Genomic DNA, 16,905 nt, shown 5'->3' on the forward strand with positions numbered 1-16,905 from the left:
TCGTCTCAATTGTTGCCATGTCAAAGTCTTCCACATAGATATGAATCATGTTCGCCGATTGGGAACAAATAGCTGACATACAGGCTGATCTTATGTCTTTATGCAAATGAATTGAGCCAATTGAGCAATTATTGACAAATTCACTTGTTGCTTCCTTCACTTTTGTGCCAACGGATCTCCAGTACTCATTTTAAAATGACGATAGAGGTGTTATCAAAGCCCGATGGCACATTATTTTTAGCCCAGAGCGCCCCAATTTCAAGGGATATTAGCGTGACTCTTGCATAAGCGTACCTGCAATCAGGCTTGGCCATACTCGGAGGCTAATTTTCAGTTTTTTTGAACCAATGAGGAAGAGGGAGGAATAAAGCGTAAACATTTTGTCTCTTGGTGCCAAAGGACGGCCGTAAATGCATGTGACAATAGTCAAGGTCACATTCGGTCCTCAATGTGTTTTTACTGCGTTCAATGACAAAGAAACATTCATCCATCCATCCATTCATTTTCTGAATGTCACTTTTTTTCAGGCGAAAAACTACCACTATGTACTTAGATATGTGCACTCACCAGTAAAGAGTGCATCTAGTACATCAGTGTGATGAAAATGTGTTTCATTTTTTACAACAATGTCTTTTCAAAAGTGAAATAACGCAAATTTAAAAACAAACAAACAAACAAACATCAACAACAAACAACAGAGCATGCTCCTCTTCCAACAGTTGGCTCAAATTCAGCAACTTCAATAACATAAAATCACAGGCTGTGTACCCTGATTAAAAAAAAAGAAAACTTCATCCACATATCACTTCTATATTCTTGACGTAATTAATAAAAGGTGTCAACAAGTTTTCAAAAGTCAGTCGTTTATTCTTTAGAATGTATGTAAGTATCTGGTTCAGCCATATTTTGACATCACAGGTCCTATTTTCACTGACAGGCGCAGCTGACAATTTGGTAACAGAAAGTAGACTACAATTTAGATCAGGTGAAAGCAGGTCTAAGTTGTGGCACAGGTGGTGTAATGCAATGTTGGTGGATTTGATCGATTACCTCCGGTTATGACTCATCACGGTTCACCTGTTTTCTGGCTTTGGTCATGTGACGTTCGTAAGCGCAGCACTGTGATGCCATTTTCAGTCGTCAGCAAGTGGCAAAATGTCCGCCCCCTGAGCTGGATGAGAACAGGTGGATTTTTGCTGCTTAATTCATATTCCACAAACGCAATACTGACCCTAGAATACTAATGTTAAAATGAGTAACACCATCACTAATGTCGGGTATATTTAACTCGATAAAATATCCCTGATAAAATACAATTTCCATAAATTTATGTAAAGGTACAACACTGTAAGCCAAATTGGAAGTTGTCTTCTTTAGTTTCCCAATATAAAATATCACATAAAAAAATTGTGGGTGAAAATCACCCGACGTTAGTGTTCTAGGATTAATCAGAATACTAGTTACTTAGACTAGTTGGGCCACAGATATCATATTATTGTAAAGACAATTTTTGACTTGACTCAGTCTTTAAAACCGTTTGAAGTGATTACTCAAATATTCGATACAATGATTAATAGGATAATTGATTCTAAAAAGATGAGATAGTGACAGCCCTCCTCCACCTGCCTCTACTGCAACTGTCTTGACTTCCTGCTTGTTCTTGGGACATTTTCCTTTCAGTTTTTCAATCGGCTTCAGGCCAAGTGATTGAATTGGCCATTGTATAACATTCCACTCATTTTCCTCGCAAAGCTTGGTTGGATCTCACCTTTACAAATAAGGTACATTGACGATCAATAATGATAGGTTGTCACGTGAAAGTACAAAATGTGTTAAATATAACGGTGCTATTCCTCTCTCGTCTGCTCTCAGGGAGGTGGCCCAGATTGACCAGTTCCTGCAGGAGACTGCGGCACGCGAGGCCAACGCCAAAATTCGACTGCAGCAGTTCATCGAGGAGCTACTGGACCGCGCCGACCGCGCCGAGAAGCAACTGCAAATCATCAGCAGCTGCGGCACCACGCCCAACGGAAGCCTGGGACGCTGCAGTCTCCAGGGCAAGGGCAACGGACGCCAGGTAAGGAGAGATTAGCAAGGGCAGCACGGTGAAGTGGTGGTTAGCCGGTTTGACCCATAGGGTTCGAATCTACTGGTGTAAATAGTTGTTTGTGCTTTGTGATTGATTGGCTTTGGCCAATCCAGGGTGTGCTACAACTGAAGTCATCAAAGTCCTCCTGTCTGGTATTATGGGATGCAATTTTGCTCAACGCAATTTAATCTATTTTTCGTTATTTGTTTATTTTGGTTTAACATATTCCTATTTTTCTATTTTACATTATTTAAGTGATTCTCAACACATTAGTGTGCATTGAGAGATCTTCAGGTGTGCCGCGGGAAATTACTCATGGTAAATTTTGACAAAAATAAATCGAATAACTTTTTGGGGTTAATTTATCTATGCCAATCACGTATAGTAGCAGGCAGACCAATGAAATGTTCTTCTACAAAGTAACTGAAGTCACACAATTAACCTTTTTACATAGTTTTTGTGAATCATTTTATTAAGTGGTGTGCCGTGGATCTTTTTCCGATGTGAAAAATGTGCCTTGGCTCAATAAAGGTTGGGAAACACTGTATTATTTGTATACACCAAACTTGATTTTTTTTCTTTAAAAATGATGCCAAGCATGTTCCCGATTAGTTTCTGATTAATAATTCATGAAGTCATAAAAGTGACCTTACCCAAAATGTTTGGCAAAAATGAAATAGCTCTGTGCTATTCTGTTTGAATGCAATTAAAGTGTATGTGCTGTAGATGTATATGATCTAGAATAAATTGTTGAAATATAAAAATGCTAATATCACTTGAAAAAAACCCACAGAAGTTTACCAGATTTTTTTTTTGTACCTGAAAAAAAAAATCCTGAAAAATAAAGGTTGCTGCCAAAAATATCTATACATCTCTATATTTTGTCGGCTACTTGAATCAATAAATTTACCAGTCATAATCTGATTCGAAAATTCAGTAGTCAATACTGTACTGTACAAAGTGCTTCCTAGAATAAAGTCCAAATGAGTGAAGATGTTATATTACAAGGAAAAAAGGTTGAGTTTTACATGAATACAATTGTAATCTTAATAGAAAAAAATACCTTAAATAAGTTGTAATTTTACACCAATAACATTTTACAAATACAAGATTAAAAAAAAAAAAACACTACTTGAATAACATAAATCATTTTACCAGAATACGGTCGAAATGTCAAAAGTCAGTATGTTTCTAGAACAAAAAGTACTATTCTGAGAAAAGGTTAGAATTTTACAAGATTAAAGATATAATACTACCAGAGATAGATAAAATAACCTCATTTATCTCATCCCACATTGATTAAAACACAACAGCCAAGCATGTCACTTATTTAGATCATCATCCCGAATCTCTGCGGAGATGGCTCGAGAGACAGAGAGAGAGGCCACCTGCTCTATTGCACAGATGGATGCGTTTCCGTGGAAACCAGTTCTTGCTTCTCATTCAAAGATGTGATATGATTTTCGATGTGATGTAACATGCTACAGATCTGCCCTCCACTAAACAGCGTGTCCATCTTGAGCCTCTCTCACGCATTAATTGCCACATCAAAGCAGTAATACAAGAGCAAGGATTTATCCGCCCGCGTAAAATAGTTGCTTCGTGAAAGTCAGGTTCCGAGATTCACCACCTCAGTATACAGTTACCCATCAAGCTATCCCTACAAACTCCCCCAAAATTGCATTTTCCCGGGGTTGTTATGCCACATGTAACGGATGGAGCTGGCTAATACTGAGTTGGGTGGCTCCGTTGCGAATTGGCATGATGCTAGTAGACCTTAGCCACTTGTGGGCTCATGGACCGGCTAACCAGCATTAGGTCCGTCCAATACTCCACAGCCTCAACATTTTGTTTTCACTTAACAACAGTGCTTAATCAATTACTTTCTGTTACGCTAGCCCCACCCGCCCCATAGGGGAAAAAAAATATTTGACCCCGCCCAACTCTCCGCCACGACTATAAATAGTATCATTTGTCTATATAATGGTTATAAGTACACCTCTGCATCACATTATATTGCTTTTAACATTCAAGGAAACAAAAAAGAAATATAACTCTGCCGAATAGCTTTATTAACCCGCCGCACACTCTGACGAGAGCGCCACTGCCACCTACTGTAGTGGATGTGTGATTGCACTATCTTCCAGTGCGTACAAAAAAAAAAGCATGTTTCCTGGGGTCACATGCCTGAAAACGTAGAGCATCAAAAATTTCTTAAATTTTCACCTCCATTCCATGTTGTTTAAGAACTTGGAAGAGGCGGTAAAAATCAGGCTTTTACAGGGAGTATCAAACAGACTCAGTTGAGTCACAGGAAACAAAGCAACTCTTCTTTTGTAATACCACATGTGAGCTGTTAAGGTTTTACTGCCTTATGTGCGCTCGTCTCTCGCCTAAACTCAGATGTACCTCAAGTGTTTCATCCTAAATTTAGACACTCGATGTGAAGTCAAAGAATTGAGTCATAGGATGGTTGGCCCTTGTTGCTGTGTGAAGGAAAGCCCAGAGAAGCCACCCAGCCACACACACCCACAGTCACACATAGCTAACTCTCAAACTGTCATGGCATAAACAACAGCGCCCCCTATCGCATTGGAGACGTAATGCCAACCACAAATAAATCTTTCTTTTTTAATAAATGTATAATTTCATGAGGAAAAACACACACATTTTTTAATGACAGTAAAATCTTCGTATTAGGGGGGGTGGGGGGGGCTCAATCTAGAATAACACCACATTGAAGGAAACGTTGCTATTTTACTAGAATAAAGTTATGACATGACAAAAAAGTAATTTAAAAAATTGTAATCTTACAAAAAACAAATCAGAATTTTACAAGAACAAAAATGTAATTTTGACTAGAATTCAAATGCAGAAACAAAAAAATCTCAACCTTGTGTAAACCAGGGGTTTGCAAAGTGTGGTACGCAGGCTCCCTCTAGTGGTATATGAAAGTATCACCAAATTATATGTTCAAACTGCATAACATTACAAGGACTTGATTTTTTTTTTTTAATCCAGTATAGTGGATTTTATTTAAGTTTTAAGTACAATACATTTGCATTTAATCTTGTAGAGCTGGTTTATTTTCAAACATTTATTGAGGTACAATTTTTATTTAGCATTTATGTGCAATATATTTTAATTCAGTCATTATTTAAGTACAGTTTTTTTCCTATGTCCAAGCACAGTTTTAACTTTTAAACCGTACAAAATGTTACTGTGGCTTACAGTAATAGTCAATTAAATTTTTAAATATCACCGACCTACTATGCTACTTTATTTTAATATTGCTCATTATGGTGGTAGTTGGAGAGCAACGTATTTTTTGAAGTAGTACTTGAGCATTTGTGCTCTCACGCACTTAGTTAACCTTTTGTTGTTGGCTGATGTCATTTAAATAATGTATTTACATGTCTTTATGCATACCTTGCAACCTTCATGAGAGGCCTCTCAGTATGCTGCATTGCAGTTCAAAGATGATAAACATATCGATGAATTAATACCGCAATCAAAAGTGAATGATCATTTTGTGCAGGCAAACTTTTTGATGCATTTCTTCCATTAAATGGTGCAGGTGGACCACTGTCAGCCGCCTAATAAAAGCTTTGACCTGCTCTGCTGTGACTGCTAGCTGACCTGGAGTCAGCCATGTGGATTTTGCACTGGGCACGAGGCCACCGGCAGGCTGCGTTTTATATTTACAGAGGACTTTCTTTTTCTTTTTTTTCTTTTTTCTCTTTTTTTTTTTTTTTAATGCTCGCACATTGTTGCAGTTGGCAGCGGTTCACATTCGTGTACTGTACAGTAGATCCAAATCCAAAAGCTCCGGCAGCACACAAACAGCTTCGGGCAAGCCAGAGTGAAGGTCAGATTGTGCTCACACTGTAAAAATAGTTTTCATGATGTAGCCTACCTAACGCTGCACTCATGCTCCTGTAGCGCCATCTTCGGATGATTCTCATCAAGGAATCGATTTCATAATTAAGTAACAATGATTCGCTCTAGCTATTATGCGATATTTTGCTTGTAATACTGCTCAGCTGTAATACAGGACATGAGCTAGCACAGCCTGCATTATGTTGTGATAAAATTTCAAATGAGGCTGCTGTTCATTATCATGCAACCGTATGATTTCATGTTTAGTTGTATTTAAAGCTTTCTAGCCACCGGGGAAGCAATTAAAGACACAGCAGGAGCATAAAAGGTGTATCCCGCCCACACACAGCCCGGCATTCATGAGCATAGGTCGCGGCAAAATACACTTTAACGCCTTACTAATACAACATTTTTGCACAGATTTTTATGTTTTATGAACAATGGACTTCTTGATGTTTGTCTGCAGAGAAACTCCAGCATCTCTGGAAGCACAAGAGGCATCTACCAAGCATCTGAAAGACGCTCCTCCCCGAGTACGGGGTAAGGTGCAGCTGTTTCTTCTAGTTTTCTTAAAGGGGTGTTTTCAGTTTTCAAAGAAAAAGTAAAACAGTGATTGTTATGTTTGTTAAAACAGTTGTTATGAATAGACAGTAGTACATGATAAATATGATCTGTCAAAAAAACAAACAAAAAAAAACAGCCGCCTCTGGCTCAGGCAAACAGGAAAAACAACAAATCAAAGAAAAAAGGCGGTACTTACAAGACGTCCATCATTGGTCCGTAGTTGCTGGCACGTTCATTGTGGCCTAGCCTGTTGCCTTTATTCGCAAAAAAAAAATACAAATGTATTCATGTGGTTTCACATATGATAATCATTTAATTCTCATAAAATGACAACTTTATACATCTTCAATCTTGTAAAATGACTTTTTTTCTTCATAACATAAAACTACTCAACTCGGACTGACCTCAAAACGTACGGCTGTTTTTTTAACATTATTCTCCTGAAATTACAACTTTATTATGATTTTATTCCTAGCAATTTAATTTATACAATTCCATATTTTTTTCTCATAAATGCCTTTCTTCTCCTCAATTATCAAGTATTTTTTTTTAGAATAATCCACTTAATTCACACTTAAATGTTTTTCCTCATAGGGACTGTTTTATATACTGTATATATTCTATATGCTGTGTGTGTGTGTATACATACATATGTGTATATATAAATACGCTCTTTCTAGAACCAATTTTTTTTTTCCTTTATAGTATTCACTTCTTGCGAGTTTTAAAAAAATACAACATCAATAAAGTGGCTCAATGTCTGCTTTTTGCCTGGAGAAAATGTGATGTCAGCCTGAGTGCACGTCATTCCTCCTGGTGAAACCCAATCTGTCATTTATGAAGACATGCGACGCTCGATCTGCCTCAATAACACCTGTCTTCCTCTGTTAGCTGAGTGCGACTGTACCAACGGATATCTTGGGAATAAACTGTGTTAGTTCACACATTGACAGCCAGTCACTGCGTGAGGTCCGACTGAGCCGCCAGTTGGGATGCAAATGTTTCCTTTTGGGACGTCACACACTTCCTGGCCACGAGTGTAGTCACGGCGACACACGGTTGGTCCGACAGCCTTCTGTCTCAGTGATGAGCTCCTCGTCTTGGACTAACTGTGCAACTGTTCTGTGACCTCAGCAGCTATTTATACAACCAACATAAGCCTGTCTTGCGTCAATTTAACACCACAAGTGATTGCTATTTTTTGATTTCCATCAATTACCCTTGTCAACAGCAAAATTTAATCAGAGATGGCTTTTGTGTCTGTTGATGTATTTTTGATGCATATTTAAAAAATCCCTTTCTTTTTTCCAAGTACATCAGGTTTTTGAGATATTTTCTTTTTTAACTTTGACCTATAAAAGTTTGCGGAATAGTGATTTTGTTTCATTTATACCTATGACGTTTAAGAAAAAAAATACACCTGTTGCTGAACCTAACTAACCCTTAATTCATAAATTACTCAATATATTACTATACAGTATTACATTATTATTATTATTATTAGTAGTAGTAGTAGTAGTAGTATCATTATACAAATGAAAATCTGATGATCTTGAGAAAAAAATGAGGGCCTACTCGGAATCAGCGCAAAAAAAAAAAAAAAATCAAGAAAATTTTATTTGATTAAAACAAATTGAACATTTGTTGACCAGTGTAATTCGCTGTGTATAGTTGAAGTTTATGTATTTCTTCAAATAGTAGCTCTCCCTCAAAAGGTGGCGCAAATAGACACCTCCCTTTCTCCCATCAGGAAACAAACAGGTAGTAAGTGATCATCTCAATTCACAGACCCTATTTTTTGGGCAACATTAAAGAGTTAACAGATAGCATTTCGGCTGAATTCAAGTGTGGAGACTTACCACATGTTGAAAACTAGTTCCCTGCACAGTATTAAAGATATCATACTATGTTGAGAATCCTCCCTAATTATCTTGTCATTTGTCATTATAGTGCATCGGGTCGGATCAAGTCGGTCTCACAGGGTTCCGGCGGATACGACAGCGACAGTGTGGAGATGCACCCCATGGAGGAGTGCCCCGAGGCTCAGTACTACCACATGCAGTGCCGCCTGAATGAGGTGGCATACGAGCGCTCCCCTGGATGCGGCGGCGGGGGGAGGAACTGGGGTCTCCGCAAACAGGCCATCCAGAACTGGCAGCGCCGGCCATACAGGAACAGCACCGAGGGCGAGGAGGGAGACGTTTCCGACGTGGGTTCTCGGACAACCGAGTCCGAAGTGGACATGTGGGAGCAGGAGAGGAGAGCGGTGGCGGAAGTGCAGCAGTCGGGCGCGCCCTATCCTTACCACGGCAGGGCCGGATATCGACCTAACGCAGGTAACAAGGTTACGAAAACTAAGAAAATAACTAAAATTGAAAAAAAAAAAACACTTTTGTTAACTGAATAAAATAAAAATGAAAACACTTGTAAAAAAAAAAAGGAGAAAACTAACAAACTACATCTACGTTCATCAAACTAACTAAAATTAACTATAATTATAGCAAAAATGTCCTTAGTTTTTATCTTTGTCAATTAAATAAGCTTTCATGGATGATTTTAAATCAAAATTATTTATTTTGATATTTTTGTACACTCGAACAGAAGAAGGAATGTCAAAGAGTCGTAGGAGAATTGCAGTTTACTTCATTACAGAATACTAAGTGACTTTTTTTTCTTGACTGACAAATACTCCTTTTACTGTATTTACAAAGTTAAAAAAAACTAAAAGTAATACTAAATCTAATAGATACTAAACTAAAGTGAAGCATTAAAAAAAATGTATATAAACGTTGTTTTTAATACAAACCGCTTTAAAAACTCATTAAAACTAACTAACAGCTAAAAGCTCTTCAAAGTATACACATTAATCGTACCGCCATGTGAATGAAATCCCCCTAGCAGTAATTCCCAACCATTGTGCTGTGGGAAATTACCCAATTTCACTTCTTTGGTCCCAAAATTATTAATTTATCTACCACAAATAATGTATCTTCGGTCACAAATCCATGAATCCCTGCACTAATGGAATGTTAAACATAAAACACTCCACCTTTTGATCCCAAGTGACAAGCACATGGCAGCTGCGGCTAGCACGAGAAGCTAACCTAGCAGGCTAAAGTACATCTTTACTCAGTACTTCTTGTCAAAAAACAGACTGACTCAAATGCAAGAAAGTGACAAAAATCAAATCTAAATCATTTCTTCACAAACAAGCTAACAAAATGGGAACAAAACAGGAAGTAGCAGCATAGCAAATTAAAAATGCTAACAGCAGTATACATCGCTGAAGAGAGGCAACACTACTCAGCATTATGAAAATGCGACATATTCATTCATGTTACGTTATTATCAGTAATGACTGAGCAAAAGGTAGGCTACGTTTTTTTTTTCAATTTTATTGACATTTCATATCAGCGTTCACAGTTCTGAGTTCAAATCTTGCTTTAGGAAATCCTGCTGGTGTTTGCGTGCATGCATTTTCTCTTGTTATTCCTACTTCCTACAACATCCCCACAACATCCAAAGCATGTTAAGTTAATTCAAAATTCTGAGTTGACCATAATTGTGAGTGTGAATGGTTGTCTTTCAATATGTGCCCTGCGACTGGCTGTTGACCAGTCTAGGATATATCCAATCCAGTAAATACCTCTCTGCAAATTACTCAAATTTGCCAGATATTTTTTCTGGACTTGACTTCCTGTTTATAGGGGAAATTAATTGGTATCTTTTTAAAGACACAGTGACACCTAGTGATTTATTTCCAGCATAGCACATCCAAACTGAGTGGAAGAGTCAGTCATGATGGGTTGAGTTTAAGACACCTTTCAATGCGATACCATGACTCAAAATGTGCAAGCAAACGGAAAGGAACCCTATATGACAAACTTTTATGACACCATGTCATACCCAACATGTTACTGGCTCTGACGTAGTTCCTTCCGAGGAGATCACTTTATCTATATGCGTGTTTGCACGTTTCTTTCCTTAGCATATAACATACTGTTGGCTTTTTTTTTAGTTCATTTGGCAGTTGTAAGTGTAGGCGGTATGTGTGTGTGTGTGTGTGTGTGTGTGCGTGCGTGTTTGTGTGTATGTGAGGAAGCGAGAGTGTCAGTGGCGGTTCACAGGCCTGATGGTTTAGAGCAGACGGCCTTGGACGCCAAAGATGAAGATGAGTCACCTCCGAGCGATCTCCCATCAATGCTGATGCTTATTTTTGCTCTGCTCTTCGCTAGCTGCACACACACAAAGCTGTTCGAATCACTCTGCAAATGAATACCTTCACACTTATATACATCTACAGCGTCCCTACATCTGTTGCAAATGCAGCACAATCTGGTGCATACAACACATTGGCCAATGACATGACTCAAATAAAATATGTCAACTGTATGATTATAGACCTGGACTAAAAATATGAGGTGTGTCAGAAAGGTTCCAGGAATAGCTTCACAAAAGGTATTTTAAACCCAATCTATGAGTATTTCCTTTCAATATATGAGCTCCTGCATTTTTTTCTTCATTCAATGCGCATACGAGGCGAGACAAAATCGGAACTACACCACACGTTTCTAGTACCGGTATTTTTAAGAGTGCATGCAGTTCAAAAGATGGAAAACTAGTCTCCAATTAAGAGGGGAAAAGTGCTTGCTTGTTGAGTATCTGCCATAACGCTAACATATAAATATACAAAACGCCAGACGGGCTTACTACAATAAATTGGCACCAATCTTACTGTAATTAGAAACCTTCAAACAACACAAACGGCGCAGTCCCTATACTGTGATACTGTGTTCTTATTTTCTGTTATAATTATTAAAAATAAAAAATCAACTCACTCAGAGATTTCATTTTTTCTTAGTTTTTACAATGTTTGTCCTGCATGTCATTGAAACCCCCCAAATTTATATGCCTAATAACTCACCTGTATAACATCGCACAGTATTAGGCAGTAAAGTGCGTCTCCTCTGCATGGCGAGACGACATCTCTCACAGCTGGTTCTTCAAGCCATCGTACACATTTGTCACATGATTAATCATTGAAAATATACACGTTTTTGGAGGACACAATTTTAGCAACTCCTCAAGCACTTCAAACGAACTGTCAACGGTTGTTGTGAGGAAAGTATTTGCCCAGTATTTGTTTGTGTACTTTTAAGATTGGTTTTGTAGTGGTGACTACTTTCAAAATGTAAGATAAGATAAGATAAGAATGCCTTTATTGATCCCACAGTGGGGAAATTTTCATTGTTACAGTAGCAAAGATATAGGTCACACAGGGGCGGCGGCATAATGTGGCCATTAATGTATAACATTGACGGCAAACATTTAGAATCAAACCTATGTAGATATACGCAGTAACCTGTGTATGTACACATGTGTATACACACCAACCTACATCTACATAAAAAATATGAGGAACACTCATTTCGGCCTGTACATAGTACAGAGGAAAAAATACTCTAAGTGACAGTGCTGCAGTGCTGTAGTGAAATGTAAGGAACAGCATTGGATAAAAATAAAACTAGACTAACAGTAGTGGGGAATGTTGAGTATTGCACGGTATTACAGGAGTGGGGAATATTGGGTATTGCACGATATGAGCTCAGGTGCAGGACTGCACAATTGCACTAATGACCGCCAGTTCGTAGAGACTACACAATGTTCTTGTTAAAGAGTCTGACAGCAGCAGGCAAGAAGGAACGGCGGAATCTCTCCTTTGCACAGCGAGGGTGTAACAGTCTGTCACTCAAGGTGCTGTGGAGTGCTGTTAGGGTGCCCTGGAGGGGGTGGTCCGGGTTGCCCAGCATTGATGACAGCTTGGCCAACATCCTCCTGTCCCCCACCGAGTCCACAGAGTCCAGGGAGCAGCCCAGGACAGAGCCGGCCCTCTTGACCAGTTTGTCCAGCCGCTTCTTGTCCCGGGCCGAGACGCCGCCTGCCCAGGTGACCACTCCCTGGAAGATGACCGATGCAACCACCGAGTCATAAAAGTTCCTGAGGAGTGTCCCCTGAACCCCAAAAGACCTCAGTCTCCTGAGTAGGAAGAGTCTGCTCTGACTCTTCCTATAGAGGGCGTCTGTGTTGTCGCACCAGTCCAGTTTATTGTTCAGATGAACACCCAGGTACTTGTAAGTTGAGACTCTCTCAACATCTGTTCCCCGGATATTCACTGGTGCAGGTGAAGAGTGCTGGCGCCTACCGAAATCCACCACCATTTCTTTGGATTTCCCCGCATTGATCAGGAGGCGGTTCTGCTGGCACCAGTCCACAAAACCCTGAGTAAGTTCTCTGTACTCCCGATCATCTCCGCCTGTGATGAGGCCGACAATCGCAGAGTCGTCAGAGAACTTCTGCAGGTGACAGGTAGGGGTGTTGTAGTTGAAGTCCGAGGTGTAGAGGGTGAACAGGAAGGGAGCCAAGACAGTTCCCTGTGGGGCCCCCGTGCTGCAGAGGAGCACGTCAGACACACAGTCCTGTGTCCTCACATACTGTGGCCGGTTTGTGAGGTAGTCCTGGATCCATGTGGTGAGGTGGTGGGCCACCCCCGCCCGCTCCAGCTTGTCTCCCAGTAGGGTGGGCTGGATGGTGTTGAAAGCACTGGAGAAATCAAATGTTTTATGGCTGATAGCATGAATCAAGGTCAATCAAAAATAGTTGCCCTTTAATTCGATAATCGATCAGTTGTCGATTCATAGATGAATTTTCCCCCAACGTTTCTCTGTCCATAGGTCGATGTGAAGTCGTCTACAGCAAACCGTGTCGCCACGAGAAGAGCCCTTCCAAATCTAACGAGGTGATCAGTCCGGAGATACTGAAGATGCGCGCCGGTTTGTTTTGCATCTTCACCTACTTGGATACCAAAACGCTGCTGAGAGCGGCAGAAGTCTGCAGAGACTGGAAGTTTGTGGCCCGCCACCCGGCCGTATGGACCAGAGTCTTGCTGGAGAACGCACGCGTTTCCTCCAAGGTGAAGAGCGTTTGGTTGTCAATTTAACCCTTGAGAGTTCCTGTTTTGCGACATCCTGTTTTTTTGTTTTTTTTAATTCAATTTTAATTTTAAAAGTAATTTTGGCTATCTTGAATGAATATCATTTAAATTTGACTTTGAAAAAAGGGAATGGTGCATCCTTTACTAATGGCTAATGGCTTGAACTTGGAAATTTTCAGCAGGGTCTTCTTAAACATGTTACTCTGTCATCTCCCGTGCGTCCCAAAGTTTGAGACACAGACACCGCATGTATAGATTTCCTCCATTGTTGTCATGCCGTTACCAAAAATAAGTCTGCCAAAAATTGCACGACAGCTCCTCTCCTATTGGAGGCGCTTCTCTGATGTCAGGGCGAAGGCGCTCTCCAATAGAATGTTTTTCAATTCGGGGCCGCACCCCCCAGCAATGCTCCATTCTGGTGCCCGACCCCCCACCGCATACACAATGAACGGGTTCGTCGACGGTACGCTGCGTCCCACTAAGTGCAGTGTAAAAAGGGCTTATAAGGTGTGTGTTTTGCTGCATGCTTTGAATGGGGAATGGTTGCACCACCTGGTGGACACGTAACAATACTGAAAGCCAGTAGTCCATATTGAAGTTTTAAGGTAAACGATACCAGAACACCAACACATGGAAATAATTGTGGCTGCCAATCATTGACCCACCTCAAAGCCCAATATTATTAATCATCAAATATTCTTTGGAGATGTATTTTATGGAAAATGTTTTAAGGGGGCAAAACCCCAAAATATAATTAATATTGGATCGCTATACTTCAGGTTGAAGTTGAGTTAAAAATGGACTTGTTGACTGTAGAAAAAAACATAAATGTAAGATTTTTTTCTTTCCTGCATTTGAGGAAGGTGTATATTTTGGGGTGTTTAGGGACACACTGAAGGCGGGTATTTAAAAGAACTCTTTTCTGTCGTCGCAAATCATTGCTGTCTTTCTCTGTTTGTTAGTTGCTGGGAACGTTGTCTCAGTGGTGCACTCAGACGCACTCGCTCATCCTGCAGAACCTCAAACCGCGACAGCGCGGAAAGAAGGAAACCAAAGAGGAGTACCTCAAAAGCACACGGTGAGCTGCAGAAAAACAGAGAAGGTCAAATTCTCAAAGCTGAACACTTTGGGGAGAGTTTCTTGTTCAGCTTCTGTGCTTGTTTTCACATTCAACACATTGCAGGAACATTTAAGATCCAGATTTTTCCTGAAGGAATGCAAATGGTGAGCATCTGCTAACCTGATGTCTCCATGTCAGTGGGTGTCTGGAGGAGGGTCTGGAGGCGCTGCTGAAGGCCACCGGAAGTAACCTGCTCATCCTCAAGATCTCGCATTGTCCCAACCTGCTGACCGACCGCTCCCTCTGGCTGGCCAGCTGCTACTGCCGGGCTCTGCAAGCCGTCACATACAGGTACGCCTTCGCATCATTACCTTATTCATTGTTGTAGCTTCAGTATTTTGACATATTTGACGTAACTGTTGTCGATCAGTATTCCACACCACTGGACACTTAAAAGTGCCCTAGGACTCATTTGCACATGTATTATAATTACTGCACCACTGGCAAGGTTGTTACAGTTCCGCAAACCTAACGAAGTAACTCAAGCTAAAATTGAAAAAACATTTTTGTTAACAAAATAAAATGAAAACCAAAATGCTTTGAAAAAAAAAAAAACGATTATAATACTCCATATATTAAAAGAAAACTACTAATACTAAAACTAAGAAAAAACTAGACCAAAACAAAGCATTTAAAAAAATAAAAAATAACAAACTTGTTCTAAAAACTAATTAAAACTAACTGAATTTAGAAAAACAAGGTAAAAACTAAATCAAAACCAACTCAAATGAAAAATACAAAACTATTATAACCCTGACAACTGGTCACGTTAAATTGTGTGACGATTTGCTGTATCATTTGCGCAACTGTTTTTGTATCATAATCAATGCACTACTGGCGACTTTTTTTGCTTGCTTTTTGCTTGATGACCCTCCGCATCATTTGAGCAGCTGTCATTGGTCATGCTCATCGCTACCACTAATGGTAATGGTACCCTGTCATTACATTGACTCACTACAATACTCTCCGTGCTTATATGTCACGTCCTAAAAGTTATTTTCAAGAAATAGTAATGCTCTTCCAAGTCTCTTTGGGGTCAGAGGTCATTGCGAGGGAGAGATCCAGTTTCTTGCTGTACGATCTTGACAAGATCACATTTTCCTTCAAATGTTGTAAAACGTGTATTGCTGTGTGTTTCAGGAGTGCCACAGACCCAGTTGGCCAGGAGGTTATCTGGGCCCTCGGTGCCGGCTGTAGAGACATTATCTCCCTGCAGGTGGCACCGTTACACCCATGGTATATATGGCACTGAAAAACAGGGGATACTGTAATGAGGTTATTATGGAGTAACCCAACGTGACTTTGTTGTTGTTTTCGGCACTTTCAGCCAACAGCCGGCTCGTTTTAGCAACAGATGCCTGCAGACCATAGGGAGATGCTGGCCACATCTCCGTGCGCTCGGCGTAGGGGGAGCTGGATGTGGAATTCAGGGCCTGGCCTCACTAGGTAAGTGTTACTGGAGCCATTTCAGCTACTGCGCGGATGTCAAACTCAAGGCGAAGGTGTGAAGTGAGGCTACATTCAAATCTTGCTAGCAGCTTCAAGATTGCAAACTAACTATAACTTGTCGGTTGTTGTTTTTTAAACAAGAGCTGCCTAGTGTTGGCTTGACTTTAAGCTATGCTAACGAGATGAACGGTTTAACAAACAAAAAAAAAAAGGTGAATTAACTAATAAGTAACTGAAAAAATACAACTTTCCTGTTTGTGTTTTCAGATTAAATAGAGAATATTAAGAACACAAAAAGCAGGGAATTTTATGGATGGGGAATCTGGCTTCTCCAAATCTATTGCGTCATCGTCATTATCAATAACACTTCTGGGCTCACGTTCCTCCATGTTGCTGCTGTTAGCAGTTTTTTTCCACATCATAAGATCTCAATAAGTCAAGCGCCCAACCAGGATTGACTTGACCTATCTTTTATGTGTGTCTTTATTTTATGTTGTGTAATCATCTCCGGAGGTTGAAGAAAGTAATTAGCCTATTTTGACAAAGCAAGGAGTAAAAAGTACAGATATCTGTTTTCAAATGTACTGTAGGTAGAAACTTCCAGTGGAATTAGAACAGACTCTCCAAAGCAATAAGAAATGCTATTTTTAGTCATTTTATACTGTAGCATAGTAATACACACACGACCCCGGCTGTTAGAGTTGCACTTGGCTGCATCTTTCATTTCCTAAAAGACAATTACACATTTTTGTGGTTTCGCCGTTATAACCAGCCTGCTGTGAGCCACAGTATGGGACCACACTTAATCATTCC

At 39.9% G+C, this 16,905-nt stretch overlaps 1 protein-coding gene across 1 annotated transcript in view; it reads left to right on the forward strand.

Annotated features, from left to right (window-relative positions):
- The window catches only part of fbxo41 (F-box protein 41), a 47,432-nt gene that overhangs the window by 21,271 nt on the left and 9,256 nt on the right, over positions 1 to 16,905 (forward strand). The window contains exons 4-11 of the mRNA XM_086033951.1: positions 1,873 to 2,077; positions 6,435 to 6,508; positions 8,483 to 8,868; positions 13,264 to 13,502; positions 14,486 to 14,601; positions 14,782 to 14,934; positions 15,784 to 15,879; positions 15,971 to 16,089. Coding sequence (XP_085890077.1) covers positions 1,873 to 2,077; positions 6,435 to 6,508; positions 8,483 to 8,868; positions 13,264 to 13,502; positions 14,486 to 14,601; positions 14,782 to 14,934; positions 15,784 to 15,879; positions 15,971 to 16,089 — 1,388 coding nt within the window. The remainder of the gene's footprint in view (positions 1 to 1,872; positions 2,078 to 6,434; positions 6,509 to 8,482; positions 8,869 to 13,263; positions 13,503 to 14,485; positions 14,602 to 14,781; positions 14,935 to 15,783; positions 15,880 to 15,970; positions 16,090 to 16,905) is intronic.

The sequence above is a fragment of the Filicampus tigris genome, chromosome 6 (genome assembly GCF_054856515.1).
Source record: "Filicampus tigris isolate MCC_2025a chromosome 6, RoL_Ftig_1.0, whole genome shotgun sequence".
Classification (NCBI taxonomy): Eukaryota; Metazoa; Chordata; class Actinopteri; order Syngnathiformes; family Syngnathidae; genus Filicampus; species Filicampus tigris.